The sequence below is a fragment of the Hyperolius riggenbachi genome, chromosome 8, assembly GCF_040937935.1.
Source record: "Hyperolius riggenbachi isolate aHypRig1 chromosome 8, aHypRig1.pri, whole genome shotgun sequence".
Classification (NCBI taxonomy): domain Eukaryota; kingdom Metazoa; phylum Chordata; class Amphibia; order Anura; family Hyperoliidae; genus Hyperolius; species Hyperolius riggenbachi.
This window is the reverse complement of record NC_090653.1, coordinates 185556697-185573620: the sequence shown is the minus strand read 5'-3', so window position 1 is coordinate 185573620 and position 16924 is coordinate 185556697. Positions and strand designations below refer to the sequence as shown.

At 42.2% G+C, this 16924-nt stretch overlaps 1 protein-coding gene across 1 annotated transcript in view; it reads left to right on the top strand.

Annotated features, from left to right (window-relative positions):
- The window catches only part of TRMT12 (tRNA methyltransferase 12 homolog), a 461498-nt gene that overhangs the window by 400149 nt on the left and 44425 nt on the right, over positions 1-16924 (top strand). The window contains exon 7 of the mRNA XM_068248040.1: positions 4528-4685. Within this exon, the coding sequence (XP_068104141.1) occupies positions 4528-4685 (158 nt within the window). The remainder of the gene's footprint in view (positions 1-4527; positions 4686-16924) is intronic.

Below are 16924 nucleotides of genomic sequence, written 5' to 3'. Positions count from 1 at the left end.
TAAACATTTTCACCTGCTTTAAAGGGAATCTGAAATAAAAATAAACTTCTGCTATATTGATTTGTATATGTAGTACAACTAAGAAATAAAACATTAGCAGCAGAGATATGAGTCTAATATTGTTTCAGTACAAGAAGAGTAAAGAAACTCCAGTTGTTATCTATGCAAAAGAGCTTCACTGCTCTCTCTGACTTTCAAAGTCGCAGAGAGCTCTGTCTTCTGAAACTTATTATCTCAAGTGTCTGTAACTATATTTTGTTTTTTCTGCAGAGGAAAGTTCAAAAGGTCATTAGCCTGCTCTGTGAAATCATTTAGAATTCTGAGTATATTGTGTAAACTGCAAATATTAGAGAATGATGCAATGTTATAAAAAAAAAAAACTATATAACTGAAAATATAAATGAGACTATTTTCTTTGCTACTAATGTTCTATTAAATAACCGTACTACACAACCAATTCATTATATCATTAATTTTTTTTTCGCTTCAGTGTCACTTTAACTGCCTTACGACTGCTCCAAGCGTCATCAGTCTCTCAGCAGCGATCGCCTCTAGGAGACTGTTAGTCAGTGAAACCACCATCTATTTACAATGTACAGCGCTGCAATCTAAGGCAGTGCTGTACTGGGGACAGCCGTGTGACATGGCTGTCCACCTGGGAGGCACAGAGAGCAATTGGCTCTCATAGGCTGATGTCTATGAGAGCCAATCACTGAGATTGGCTGCCGGGGGGAGGGTGGGAAGTAAAATAATAAAAAAAAATGCACAAATTTATTAAAATAAAAAAACAAATATTATTATTATTATTATTATTTTTATTTATATAGCGCCAACATCTTCCGTAGCGCTGTACATAGTACAAACAAATAATGGGGAACAAATATACATAAGAAATACAAGACACTGTACAGTCATGACATTGAATAGAATAAATACAGATACATACATAGTTGATATGTAGTTGGTACATATACATATGTTAAAATTACAGCAGTATGAGAAACACTAGGAGGAGGTCCCTGCCCTTGTGAGCTTACAATCTAGAGGGTAGTGGGGAGGAAACAAAGGGGAAGGAAACACCAGGATTAGTGGGTGAGCCAGTGTGCCTTCAGTGCTGCCTATAGCAAATTATAGGCTTTTCTGAACAGGTGTGTTTTCAGAGTATGTTTGAAGGTTTCCAGACTCGTGGCATGACGAACCGGCTGAGGGAGAGAGTTCCAAAGGAGAGGGACCGCCCGTGAGAAGTCTTGGATGCGAGAGTGAGAGGAGGTGACTAGGCTGGAGGACAAAAGGGTCTCCTGTGAGGAACGGAGGGTCCGAGCGGGGAGGTATCTGGAGATTAAAGAGGAAATGTATGGAGGTGACAGCTTGTGTAGAGCTTTGTATGCAAGTGTGAGAAGTTTAAACTGGATCCTTTGGGCAACTGGTAACCAGTGGAGGGATTGGCAGAGAGGGGCTGCCTCAGAGGATCTAGAAGAGAGGTGGATGAGACGGGCCGCAGAGTTTAGTAGGGATTGGAGAGGTGCCAGTCTGCTTTTTGGTAGACCACAGAGTAGGGTGTTGCAGTAGTCAAGACGGGAGATGATTAGGGCATGCACAAGCATTTTAGTTGCTTCTTGTGAAAGGAAGGGACGGATTCTGGAAATGTTTTTGAGATGGAAGTAGCAGGAGGTAGTTAAAGTGTTAACCTTCTTGGCGGTAACCCCGAACGTAGTTCGGGGTAAGCCGCCGGAGGGTGCCGCTCAGGCCCTGCTGGGCCGATTTGTTTAATTTTTTTTTTGCTGGACGCAGCTAGCACTTTGCTAGCTGCGCCAGCACCCTGATCGCCGCCGCCGCGCGCCCGATCGCCGCTATACGGTGCGGCGCGCGGCCTCCCCCCCCCCAGACCCCGTGCGCTGCCTGGCCAATCAGTGCCAGGCAGCGCCGAGGGGTGGCCCGGGACTCCCAATGACGACCCGACGTCAGTGACGTCGGTGACATCATTCCGCCCCGTCGCCATGGCGACGGGGGAAGCCCTCCAGGAAATCCCGTTCTTTGAACGGGATTTCCTGATCGGAGATCGCCGAAGGCGATCGAAGAGGGCGGGGGGATGCCGCTGAGCAGCGGCTATCATGTAGCGAGCCCTGGGCTCGCTACATGATATAGAAAAAAAAAAATTAAAAAAAAACTGCCGCGCTGCCTCCTGGCGTATTTTTTTATACCGCCAGGAGGGTTAATATGTGGTTTAAAGGAGAGCTCAGAGTCCAGAGTTACCCCTAGGCAACGAGCTTTGGGGGTTGATGCTATTGGGGTGTTCTCTACATTGATTGTGACAATGGGAGGTGGAACAGAGAGTGAAGGTGGAAATATCACAATCTCCGTTTTGCTCATATGAGTTTAAGGAAGCGGGATGACATAAATGTAGATACAGCGGATAGACATTTGGGGACTTTTGATAGTAGTGTGGAGAGGTCTGGGGCAGAACAATAAATTTGGGTGTCATCAGCATAGAGGTGGTATTGAAACCCAAAAGAGCTTATTATCTGTCCCAGGCCATGGGTGTAAATGGAAAAGAGGAGGGGTCCAAGGACGGACCCTTGTGGTACTCCCACAGACAGTGGGCGTGGAGAGGAGTTGGTATTGGCATAGGAGACCATGAAAGAACGTCCAGACAGGTAAGAGTTGAGCCAGGAGTGTGCTAGGCCCTTGATTCCCAGTGTTGAGAGGGTCTGGAGAAGCAGGGTATGATCAACAGTGTCGAAGGCAGAGGACAGATCTAGGAGTATTAGTACCGAAAATCTGCCTTTGGCTTTAGCAACTAGGAGGTCATTGGCAACCTTAGTGAGAACGGTTTCCGTAGAGTGTTGAGGGCGGAAGCCAGACTGGAAGGGGTCCAACAGGGAATTAGCAGAGAGAAAGTTAGACAACTCTGAGTAAATGTGGCGTTCCAGCAGTTTGGAGGCAAAGGGAAGGAGAGAGACTGGGCGGTAATTAGAAGGGGCAGTAGAGTCTAAAGAGGGTTTTTTGATTAGTGGTGTTATGATAGCTTGTTTAAATGAAGAAGGGAAAATGCCAGTTGAGATGGAAAGGTTAAACAGTGTTGTTAAAGCAGGAATGAGGGGGGAGGAGAGCTGGGGGATAAGATGAGAGGGAATAGGGTCTGAGGCGCATGTAGTAAGATGAGCTTTAGAGATTAGTGAAGAAAGACGCTGTTCAGTTAAGGCAGAGAAGATTGTTAGCAGGGAGGGGGTTTGAGTGGGTGAGTGGTTATGTGGAGAGGGATAGTTAATAGTAGGGGAGCTGCCGGGAGGAGAGGAAAAAGGAAGAGGTGATTGGACCGGTGAAGAGGGTTGCTTTTGAAAGCTGTTCTGTAGCGTTTCAATTTTGCTCACAAAATATGCTGCAAAGTCTTCTGCAGACAAGCTTGTGGTTGTAGGGGGAGGCGGGGGGTGGAGAAGAGAGTTGAAGGTGTTAAAAAGTTGTTTAGGGTTATGGGATTGTGAAGAAATAAGTGTAGAGAAGTATGACTGCTTTGCAAGTGAGAGAGCGTCCCTGAGCTGGAGCAGCGTGTTTTTATAGTGGGCGAAGTCATCTGCATTGGAGCTTTTCCTCCACTGCCGCCAAATAAAAAATAAACACCCCAGCATCGATCAGAGCCCACCAACAGAAAGCTCTGTTGGTGGGCAGAAATGGGGGGGGGGGGAATCACTTGTGTCCTGAGTTATACGGCCCTGCAGTGGCCTAAATTGCAAAAAATAGCCTGGATAGCCTGGTTACTAGAGGGATGTAAGCCTATGGTCCTTGAGTGGTTAAAGGACATCCGAGGTGAAAAAAAAATGAGATTAACAGTTGTATTTATCCTCCATCTCCTAAAAATGACTTTTTTTTAGTTATCCCACAGTTTGACGTCATATTTAAATCTAATTTTTAAGTTTTTACCTCTTCTCAATGACCCATTCCTTTAAGTATGCCAGAGCTAAAATCTATGAACTGTTGAACCTTTTTTTTTTCTCGTATCTGCTCTCAGAAGCCATTTTCTGCCAGAAAAAAATGTTTTATGGTTGTAATTCCTTATAAGTGAGGGTTACACTATAGTTCGACCCTGTCCTAACCCGGACAGAAACTGTTACATGCATACCTGAGTTTTAACTCTTTCAGGCAGAGAAAGTAAAAAAGGAACATAGCCTAGTTATTTGTGCGCTTAGCACTGTGCATACACATGTCTATCTCATCATGTGGCATGTCGCCTCGGGTGTCCTTTAAGTGCCCCTCATGCAACCCACCTTAGTGAGTAGTCTTGTACCATACCTATTATTTTTCATCTGATCATTACATATTGTGCTATTTGGGCTCCCATTGTCTCGGTTCTTCTTTTTTAAGGTGCCAAGACAAGCTTTACTTTCAGCTTTTGTAGGTGGTGATTGTAATTTGAGTACAAAAATGGTAAATGGACAGTTTATATTAGGAAACCTATATCTCTAGTTGATCAGTTCCTTTCATCCTTGCATTGTAGAATCTTTATACTTGTATATGCATTGTGTATTTTAGGTATTGGCTACTTTACCCTCCCATTTCTGATCCATGCAACTGCAGCCTTTGTTCATGCCTGCGAATGGAATCCTTATGCTGTTGAAGCATTGCGAAGAAACTTGGAACTTAATGAGGTCTCTTATAAATGCCAAATACATGAAGGAGATAATAGACAGGTAAATATTTAATAGATCGCATAACCCATAGGTTTTCTTTCTTAGAGAAACTTCAGTCACAGCTATAAGGATTGGGAAAGAAAACTCTGTGGCCCATGATATGTTTTAATTCCAGTAGGCATCTTTGTTCATAAGATCTCTATATTTTTTATACCCTGCAGTAATTGACATCAGTGAGACAAGGAAGTTGGCAAAATATCTTTAATTCTTTCTTTTTTTTTTTTTTTGGTGCAACTTAGCAAAATAAATTATGGCAAGTTGATTTGGCTTCATCAGGAACCTCCTAGTACCAGGTGTCAGTTACATCATAGTTGCCACAACCAATACAAAACAATTTATTAAGTTTTAATTCCGTTAATAAAGGGACATGGAAAAAAGCAAAATGAAAAACTGCCGGGCTGGAGGAAGTTACCTTCTTAAAGCGGAATATAACCCTGCATTTCAACTTTGCTCTAAAACATTATTTACAGCATATTATATGCAACCAGATTTTTTTTTTTTTTACTAGACCAGCATTGGAAGGGTTACACACAGAGCTTTAAAGTTCCAGTGGAGAGAAATGCTGCCACAGCCGAAGTTCAGATAGATACATTAAGTAAACACAATGTAACAAATGAGGAATGTGACTCACTCTCTCTCTGTGTCCGGGAGCTCCTGCACAGTCAGAGTGTAGTAAACATTCCACACTTGTTACATTGTGTTTACATCAATGTATCTAAACTTCGGATGCGGCAGCATTTCTCTCCACGGAACTTTAAAGCTTTGTGTGTAACCCTTCCAATGCTGGTCTAGTAAAAAAAAATGCTGGTTGCATATAATATGCTGTAAATAATGTTTTATAGCAAAGTTGAAATGCAGGGTTATATTCCGCTTTAACGTGAGGATAGATGGAGGGGGAGGGGAATAAGTGAAGAAGAAAAGAAAAACATGCCAATGTTAAGAGTTACAATCTCCTATCAGAGCATCCCAATATATTGCATCAGCTGCCATATCTTGTTCCAATTTAAATATTGCATCAATGCCATTAAGCTACTCAGCAAATCCCAGGACATTCTAGGAATGTTCCTGACTTTTATCAATAGAGCGCGGCGTGCTGGATTGAGGCGTCCATGGTGTCGCCTGGCAACGGGGGACGGGCAGACCATGACGAGTCTGCTTCTTTCCCCGCACTGTGACGCTGCCAGAGGACGGAGCAATGCTCCGCCTTCGGGGAAACAGTCTCCTGTCAGGTCCGCTCACATTGTGGGCGGAGCCTGACAACATGTCATCTGGAGGCTGCTTTCCAATAGGTCGGCGCTGCAGAGGGCGGCACTATGGAGGTGTACTCTTTCCGCGCACGCCAGCCGCTCTTAGAGTCTCTCTGATTGGAGACACAGCAAATATGCATATGTATGAGAAGTTCCCCATCAGGTCCGTGTGGCGGACGCAAGGGGATTGGTCGCCATAGTGCGACGGCTTTTGCTGATTGGTCAATTTTGAAATGTAATACTATAAAAAGCATGTTGTATGTGATTTATGTTAGATGCTGACACTACTTGAGAAAGGAGGCTTGTCCTCCGAAACGTCGTTTGATATGCCAGCTATCTTACAATAAAGTGAAAGAGCATATAAGAAGATGGTGCCGGACTCAGGCACATCTCATAACCTTGAATCGACTGGTTGTGCAGATTTTCCTCACTACCAAAATTGATACAGCTCTGTATCTGCACCCAGCAATATTGACCATGTCTCTAATCGATGAGTATATCTTCTCCTATACACCGGAGGATACTGCAAGGATCGTGGTTAAAGTTACGTCTGAGGTGGAGTTCCTGAGCACAGTGGATGAGAAAGCGATTGCAAAACAGCTTGAAAGGCTATTAAAGACCCGCACCTCACTGGAGCTCCATGCTACCACCTTGGCAGAATATCTTAAAGTGGGAAGGATACCACGTGGAATACGGTCCAATGTCAGTCCACTGATGTTTCCTAATGATACCAAATTCTGCCTCACATGGACTAAAATCTGGAATAAGGCGTCCTTTGACTCCATGACCTTAACTATTGATCGAATTATGGAGTAGTTACCCAAATTGGAGATACAAATTGTGGATCTCAAACGTAAACTCATGGACAACATGAGTACAGATGAATGTGGTAAATGCACGCTAGAAATGGACAATAAGGTAGAAGTACACAAAAAACAACTTCAAGTCATCAAAAGAGATAAATTCCAAAGAGACGCCTTAGATTATTCATCAGGCTATGTTTACCCATGGCAAAAACCCATGACAAGACGGAGAAAACCAATACGCCCCAAACCATCTGGGGGGCGTGGCGCTGTACCAACAGAGGATTCATCTGATTTTTTACCATCCAATTCCCAGTCATCCTCAGATCCCCCAGGAAGTGCAGACGAACGCGCAGAGGGGGGAAGCGACACAAACATAAAGGATCGATTGAGACAACGACCACGACAGCAGAAGGTAAAACCCAGGAACGTACAATAGAGACTATTGTTGTAAATATCTCTTGATTGGATCTGACAGTGGCTCAGCAGTCCTTGTTGGAGAAAGGTCTCTCATTTGCTCCCACAGCATGGCCTCAACCGGTAGATCTAGACATAGATCTGCAGAGATTCTATCGATTAATACGTTTGAAGTATTACTTCAGTGCACCCCAGGCTAATTTGTTTGGTAATACACAAACTCGAGATGAGGAAACATTATCCCTAAGGGACACTCCATTGAGGATCAAGAGTAAATTCAATCCCCCCTCTTGTCAAATAATTGATCAGTTTATGAAAAAAACCAATGATCAAATCAATAGCATGTTGCGAACTGTATCTATGGACAGATCTGTTCAAATTAGACATAATTTAACAGTTGATGAGAGAAGAGCTATTCAAGAACTGGCTGATAACCTTTATATCACTATCAAACAGGCTGACAAGGGTGGGGCGGTAGTATTAATGGATACCGTTGATTACAAAAATGAGATTTATCGCCTACTGTCAGACTCATCTACTTATGCTAAGTTGGACGCAGATCCAACAAGAGTATTTCAGGGAAAGATTGAAATGGTGTTGAGAAAAGCAGTGGAGGAAAATGTTATTGATGAAAAATTGATGGAATATCTTACTCAGTCATTTCCTGTTATACCAGTATTCTATATATGTCCGAAGATACATAAGAGTCTATCCCGGCCACCGGGTCGTCCCATAGTGGCCGGGATAGACTCTATTTTTTCACCTATAGCCAGGTATCTTGATGTGGTACTTAGACCATTTGTGGTTGCGGGTAAATCCTATCTGAGGGATACCTCCATGTTTATTGAAACAATAAAAAAATTGCCTAAGATACCTGAGGGTGCGCTGTTGGTCACAATGGACGTCGAGAGCCTCTACACCTCCATCCCACATGATGGGGGTGTGGAGGCGGTAGAGTCCATTCTGACATGTGCATCAGATTTTAGCCGTGAACAGATTACTTTTTTATGTAGTCTACTAAAGATAGTGTTGTCATGTAACTATTTCCTGGTTGAGGACCAATTTTTTCTACAGCTAAGGGGCACAGCGATGGGCTCGAATGTGGCCCCTTCCTACGCTAACATCTTCATGAACGCATACGAGGAAACCTTTGTATACACTAATGAAATTTTTACCAAGTATGCCAGATGTTGGCTACGGTTCATAGACGATGTCTTCTGCGTTTGGGGGGGGGCCACATTCGAGCCTATTAGAATTTGTGGATATTTTACATACCCAATGTCCAGCTATACGTCTAACTATACATAGTGATAGCCGGAGTGTGAGCTTCCTTGACACAATGGTGGGTGTCTCAGAAGGTAGGCTGGGCACAGACCTCTATATTAAGCCTACAGACACTAACTCCACTTTGTGTTATGGGAGCTTCCACCCTGAGGCTACCAAACGCTCCATACCTATGAGCCCATTCCAAAGAGTGACTAGGATAGTGGACAACATAGATACTAGGGAGATAAGATTGAATGAAATGCAGGATAAATTTATTAAGAGACAATATCCACCTAGACTGCTAAATAAAGCCAGGGAAAAAATCATGATACCTGGAGAAAAACAGGGACGTCAGAAATACAGTAGCAGTAAAAGGATACCTTTTGTGTGTCAGTTTAATGTCTATAGTGATAAGATAGCGAACATCATACGCAGCAACTGGAATTTATTAAGAGATTCATTTCCTCATATTGAGGAATTTCAAAACTTACCATTAATGTCATATCGGCGTGCTCCAACATTGAGGGATAGGCTGGTACGGGCCGATATGGGCACCCAAAAGTTTAGGGGGGCACAGTCGGCCCGCCCCAATGGAACATACCCATGCCTTAACTGTGTTCACTGTCATAGTGTCATTAGGGGTAGCTATATTTGTCATCCACATCTAGGGACAAGGTTCCATATTAAGGGTCAATTTGATTGTAACTCTCGTTTTATTATATATGCCTTGAAATGCCCGTGTGGTTTGCTATACAAAGGACAAACCACACAACCTATGAAAGTCAGATTGTCAGCCCACAAAAGCACGATTAGAAATAATACAAATGAATTATCAGTGCCCAATCATTTCTCGGTAGCTAATCACTCAGTGAGTCAATTGAGGTTTCAAATTTTAGAGCAGGTTCCCCCTTTAAGACGTGGAGGTGATAGAGTTAGGAGATTACTGTATAGAGAGGCAGTATGGATTCGTAGATTAGATACCCTAGAACCGAGGGGCATGAATAGAGATTATGACATGCTTCCATTTATATAGAATGTTTATTTGAGATAATCTGTTGCTGCGTATGATGTTTGCTTAATAGCTAAATGTGTAGTGTTTCTATTGTTCCTGACTTTTATCAATAGAGCGCGGCGTGCTGGATTGAGGCGTCCATGGTGTCGCCTGGCAACGGGGGACGGGCAGACCATGACGAGTCTGCTTCTTTCCCCGCACTGTGATGCTGCCAGAGGACGGAGCAATGCTCCGCCTTCGGGGAAACAGTCTCCTGTCAGGTCCGCTCACATTGTGGGCGGAGCCTGACAACATGTCATCTGGAGGCTGCTTTCCAATAGGTCGGCGCTGCAGAGGGCGGCACTATGGAGGTGTACTCTTTCCGCGCACGCCAGCCGCTCTTAGAGTCTCTCTGATTGGAGACACAGCAAATATGCATATGTATGAGAAGTTCCCCATCAGGTCCGTGTGGCGGACGCAAGGGGATTGGTCGCCATAGTGCGACGGCTTTTGCTGATTGGTCAATATCGAAATGTATTACTATAAAAAGCATGTTGTATGTGATTTATGTTAGATGCTGACACTACTTGAGAAAGGAGGCTTGTCCTCCGAAACGTCGTTTGATATGCCAGCTATCTTACAATGAAGTGAAAGAGCATATAAGAAGATGGTGCCGGACTCAACTTTATTCATGATGGAAAGACTGAACACATTTCAGGCCAAGGATCAAAGTACTAAATCCTTTTTCAACATTTGGAGAAACGTTATTACTGACTTGGGCTACTGGCTGGGGGAAACTTTGTTGGTGGGGGGTGCACTTTCAATGTAAATATGTACAGCATTTTTGATAAAGCCGTTTAGGTGAAACATGTCAGTTACCATATTACTAGCACTTTGTAAATAGCACCCGAGCACTGTTCCTTTTCCACAGCCTTATTAGGTGGCAGGTTGTGCCCGCAAGCTTGATTATACGGGATCGCTGTATTACCAGTACAGACCGGGTACAATTGGCACAACTGCCGTCTATCTGTATTCAAGGTGACAGCCTGAAGTGGAATAGCTACACCACACTGTGTTCAACACAGAAAAACAAAAGTTTGCTTTCTTAAAACAGAAAGAATTTTTGATAATTCAGGTTGGAGTGAGCTTGAGATATCTCCCAGTGCAACACTGCTGAATATATGCAAATTAACCATTGTACCCTTAGAAGCTAAACACACCTCCAGAACCGCTGGAATGCAATGATGTGTCAGCTTGTTAATTTGTACAGAGCCATAATAATCCAACATGCATACAGACTGTTTAGAATTGTTTGATCCTCATCAGTGAATGGCATGGATTAATTTGGCTCTATGCAGTAGGGCTTGTAACACCGAGAGGCACAGACTAACCAGCAAGCTCATGGTGACCCAGAACTCATTGGAGTGTGTAAGGGACTACAAGGGTCCTAAAAGCCCCCTTACTAAGATGTTAAGAAAAACAAAAGTTTGCTTTCTTAAAACAGAAAGAATTTGCGATAATTCAACACAGAAGTGGGGAATAAGCAGGGCCGGATTTCTGGCAAGGCCACATAGGCCATGGTCTAGGGCACCAGAAATTTAGGGGTGGCTCAGTGAGGGGCAGTAAAGCTATTCTATGCAGCCATCCATATCTACAAGAACAGATTTAACCTTCAAACTCCCTGTCCTGTACTTGTTTTGTCCCTGCAAGACCTGTAAGCTCTATCCTGCAGGTACACTTCAGCCTAACTCTCATGGAGACACAATGGGTCCATCATTAATGAGATAACAAACATAACATAAAAGTTCTTAAGGAAAACATAACTTATAATCTATACGCATATTACTAAAATAGTCATCTGTGACAACGGACATCCAATGAGGGAAAGTAAGTAGAATTCTCATTGGGGCACACAGAGATAACAACCAAACAGACGGTATAGTTGGCCTTGGGCGGTGAAAAGTACAAATCCGGCCCTGGGGATAAGCAAAGACCTCCACGCCTATCTATACGATTCTATACATATTGTAATATGACACCTTGAATAGGTGTCACTGAACCGTGTACACCTACTATTCAACTACATAGTTTTTTATTTTTGAGTAACCAACTCTGTGTATATACCTATAGGGTCTGTCCTGTCGGACTGAGTGTTGATTAAACGTTATTACTGGTCAGTTCTCCTCACAACAGATCATAGTTATGAGTTATTTTGCATTGACCACCAGGTATTGTTTGAAGGCTACCTAGGGAAGCATAAGTTTCCATCTGATACTTAAAAAAGGACAGTTCAAGTTGGGACTTTTTTTTTCAAGCACAGTGGAACTTGGGGGAGGGAATAAGGGAGGGGGGGGGTTAGGGGGGAGAAGCAAAAGTTGTTTCATACTTTATAATTTGATTATGAGATGTGATTGGACTATAATTGCATTCACCGTTTTCACCTTTGCAGGGATGTTATTTTTTCTCTATTGTTGTCAAAAACCTGTGCGGTTCTTGCCTTTTTCATGATTGCTAACTCAGTAAAGGACCAGCCTTTAAAGCGTTGCTATCATATACAGTGATGTGAAAAACTATTTGCCCCCTTCCTGATTTCTTATTCTTTTGCATGTTTGTCACACTTAAATGTTTCTGCTCATCAAAAACCGTTAACTATTAGTCAAATATAACATAATTGAACACAAAATGCAGTTTTAAATGATGGTTTTTATTATTTAGTGAGAAAAAAAACCTCCAAATCTACATGGCCCTGTGTGAAAAAAGTGATTGCCCCCCTTGTTATAAATTTATCACTCCTGAGTTCAATTTCTGTAGTCACCCCCAGGTCTGATTACTGCCACACCTGTTTCAATCAAGAAATCACTTAAATATGGGCTATCTGACACAGAGAAGTAGACCAAAAGCACCTCAAAAGTTAGACATCATACCAAGATCCAAAGAAATTCAGGAACAAATGAGAACAAAAGTAAATGAGATCTACCAGTCTGGTAAAGGTTATAAAGCCATTTCTAAAGCTTTGGGAACCAGCGAACCACAGTGAGAGCCATTATCCACAAATGGCAAAAACATGGAACAGTGTTGAACCTTCCCAGGAGTGGCCGGCCGAGAGGCCACAAAAGACCCCAGGACAACATCTAAAGAACTGCAGGCCTCACTTGCCTCAATTAAGGTCAGTGTTCACGACTCCACCATAAGAAAGAGACTGGGCAAAAACGGCCTGCATGGCAGATATCCAAGGCGCAAACCACTTTTAAGCAAAAAGCACATTAAGGCTCGTCTCAATTTAGCTAAAAAACATCTCAATGATTGCCAAGACTTTTGGGAAAACAGAGACGAACGTTGAACTTTTTGGAAGGTGCGTGTCCCGTTACATCTGGCGTAGAAGTAACACAGCATTTCAGCAAAAGATGAGTGGGCTAAAATTCCTCCAGAGCGCTGTAAAAGACTCGTTGCAAGTTATCGCATGATTGCAGTTGTTGCTGCTAAGGGTGGCCCAACCAGTTATTCGGTTCATTGGGCAATTTCTTTTTCACACAGGGCCATGTAGGTTTTGAGGTTTTTTTTCTCACTAAATAATAAAAACCATCATTTAAAACTGCATTTTGTGTTCAATTATGTTATCTTTGCAGAAACATTTAAGTGTGACAAACCTGCAAAAGAATAAGAAATCAGGAAGGGGACAAATAGTTTTTCACATCACTGTAAATCCAGCATAGCGGGGTCTGAACCCTTTATAACAGTAATTATAGATTAATGGTATATCTTGAAATGAATAAGAGCACTGAGAAAATTATTTTATATAAAAATAATGTATTTGCTTATCATACAGCATATATACAAAATATGAACAGTTCCAAGTAGTGTTTCCTTCTAACAGTACTCCATCTCATCAGGCCTTTAAGAAATCATCAATCTTCTAAGCACATTCAAAAAAGTATATAATAGTTATGTTATGTATAATAGGATCAAAAGTAGTCTCATCTGTATTAATAGCTGTGTATATAGTAGCTGTGTAAAACTCATAGTAATCTTCTCAAAGAAATAGCATAAAAAATAGCTTCTAAAAAGTCTTGCTAACATCTTAACAGAACTTAATAGTGAAAAATTAATAAAGTAAATCACCAGAATATTAAGCATATTACCCCTTCTTTGTCATCTCTTCAGCATCTAGAACCATGTGTGGGAAGGTAGCTTCTGGCTTGTAGCAGAGTAGGTGTCTTTCAGGAGAGATTCAGTCTGAATGTCTCTGAAAGCTCTCAAAACCACCTATTTTTATACACATGGATTCAATATGGCTGCCTAATTTGCAATTTCCCCTAAATCTCTGGTTCTGATTGGCTGAGATTTCTGTGCGTCACTTGTTATCTTGTTTTGAATACTGTAAATAGTTGACATTTAAAATAACCATAACAGTTTTTGTTTACAAATTCCTTAATTATTTTAACTGTGAGAATTAATGTATTTACACATACTGACATTTGATTATCAGGTCATTTTTAAGTATTTAATTAAAAATGGACGTCACCAGCCATCTTGTCTGCTGATTTGACTTATTTGCCCCAGACATTGGGACTTTCAAACATTAAACAATGTCATTAATGATGCATTTCTGATAAAATGTCCTTCTGCTGATTAGTTTGGAATGTGTCTGTCCTTTTCCAAAAATAAAATCAGTCATGTCGACCTGATAAAAAGTCTACAGCAATTAGATGCTTATTGAGGTACGGACAAAAACGATCTACAAAAGATACATAGAGCGCTCCATAGTGTAAAATCATACAAAAGTTTAATATGCGCAAGTAAAAGTGATACTCACAAGATAAAAGATACAATCTGGCTCTTAGATAGCCTGCAGACACCTCTGTCCCTCTGATGGAGTGGGCACCGCCAGGCTGTGGCCAGCAGCGTGGCGTCCGATGTCCGGGAACTGTGAACTGATTGTTTTACTGCACAGGGTGAATTAACTTTCACTTGAGCATCGCAAGCATTCAATTGGATCAGCCAGTAAAGTGCATGCAATGCAGAGTTTCAGTACTTTTTGCATTGAAAGAAGCCCACGGTGTCTTGCGTAACTACACATAAAAAGATGTGACAGAAAGTTCTGTGGCTACTATAGGTTTGAACTTCCCATATGGAGAAGGACAACATCTACGGGAAAGACTTGAGATTGGAAGTATATAGTCCTATATACTCTGAGTAACAGATGGGAAGATTTATGAAAACTCAAGAGAACAAAAAGAGGCTTGTAGCAAATAACAATAAATCAGGTGATAACTCTGACCTGCATTTTTAAGAAGAATGAGTCAAGGGAATCTATCTGCAACATATATCCGCAACACTTCCATTTGCTTCGCTCCGATTTTAATGAAATCCTCCTGACAGAGATTTAGCAGTAATATATGGAGGATTGGCACATCAGCTTAGCTGTAAAATTAGTACAAAGCTTGTAAAACAACACAGCATGCTGACATGTTTCTCATTGACAGTTGGATGTATCCTCTTCAGTGCTCTGAAGTACCCAGGATTCTGTGCTGCGACTTATCCCATGACTTGCTTGTTAATTATGAGCAGAGGGCTGAGACTTCCAGGCAAGTTAGCAGGAACAAACCATCATGACCAGCCATGGGCTGACATCCAACTGTCAATGAGAAACATGTCAGCATGCTGTGTTGTTTTACAAGCTTTGTACTAATTTTACAGCTAAGCTGATGTGCCAATCCTCCATATATTACTGCTAAATCTCTGTCAGGAGGATTTCATTAAAATCGGAGCGAAGCAAATGGAAGTGTTGCGGATATATGTTGCAGATAGATTCCCTTGACTCATTCTTCTTAAAAATGCAGGTCAGAGTTATCACCTAATTTATTGTTATTTGCTACAAGCCTCTTTTTGTTCTCTTGAGTTTTCATAAATCTTCCCATCTGTTACTCAGAGTATATAGGACTATATACTTCCAATCTCAAGTCTTTCCCGTAGATGTTGTCCTTCTCCATATGGGAAGTTCAAACCTATAGTAGCCACAGAACTTTCTGTCACATCTTTTTATGTGTAGTTACGCAAGACACCGTGGGCTTCTTTCAATGCAAAAAGTACTGAAACTCTGCATTGCATGCACTTTACTGGCTGATCCAATTGAATGCTTGCGATGCTCAAGTGAAAGTTAATTCACCCTGTGCAGTAAAACAATCAGTTCACAGTTCCCGGACATCGGACGCCACGCTGCTGGCCACAGCCTGGCGGTGCCCACTCCATCAGAGGGACAGAGGTGTCTGCAGGCTATCTAAGAGCCAGATTGTATCTTTTATCTTGTGAGTATCACTTTTACTTGCGCATATTAAACTTTTGTATGATTTTACACTATGGAGCGCTCTATGTATCTTTTGTAGATCGTTTTTGTCTGTCTTTTACCCTATTGGAGAGCGGCTCTATGGTCACCTATTGATCACGTAAGCGGAGTAGAAGGTCTATTGGAGCGCTAGACGCTTTTTTTGTTACTGCTTATTGAGGTACACAGGGCTTCTAATATACTCATTTAAATATAAAGCTTATTATATAATTCTTCTTAAAACAATGAATCATATAAAATATTATTGGAACCGGCTCGCTGCACGCCTGCGTATACGGTTCCCGACTGCGGGTTTGACCAGATTGAAAGGGGAAGCAGCCTTAGTTAAGCTAAAACAAGGCTGTGACCCCTTAGAACACTTCTCACTGCCACCACTAGCTGTTGCTAGATACTTCCACTCGGCTGTCGAGTGCTCAGCGCGCAATCCGCGTTTTCGTATTCGGGTCAGCTTTGCGCTTTAGGCCGAATACGGGAACGCCACGCACACACACGCACAACTGCAATCTTACACTGTAGTGAAGCAAACCACTAACAGTCGTTCCGAACGATACTGTTAGCCACTCCGGGACTTCCCACTCTGCTGTCGAGCGCAGAAGTGCCCCATACACACACTGCAATTACAATCTCATACGGTAGGGTTGCTCAAACGTAAAATCAGGCATGGACTTATACACAGTTACACTTCAGTCTCTTCTAGGCTATGAGTGTTAGTTTAGTGTAGCAGAAGTCAAACTTATTAAATAACAATTTAATATTTCAGAAAAAAATGGAACAATGCAGAAAATAATATATACAAAAGATGTACAAAAAACAAAGTAAAAAAGTTACAAAGTAAAAGTTACAAGATACACACAAGGCTATTTGCTTACCAAAATAAACGTTACCAGCGTTGTTTGAACGTCATTGGCGGGAGAACGCCGCTTCGACCAGTAGTCGGGCAGCCCTAGAGTCTGCTATCTCCAGAGAGCTACGAGTTGTGAAGGACCTGTGCAGGTTCTTATAGGCCCATTTGGGGCCTGGGGCATTGAATGTTCCGTCCCCAAAACTAACGCAATTTCCCCGTTTGTGACATCACGGTCTGCCGAGCTACTTGTCATATCTGGGCTAGCTGTGACATACGAATTTCAAGGCTTTTCCTGTCACACCTGGCTGACTTCAAAGCAATTCAGATC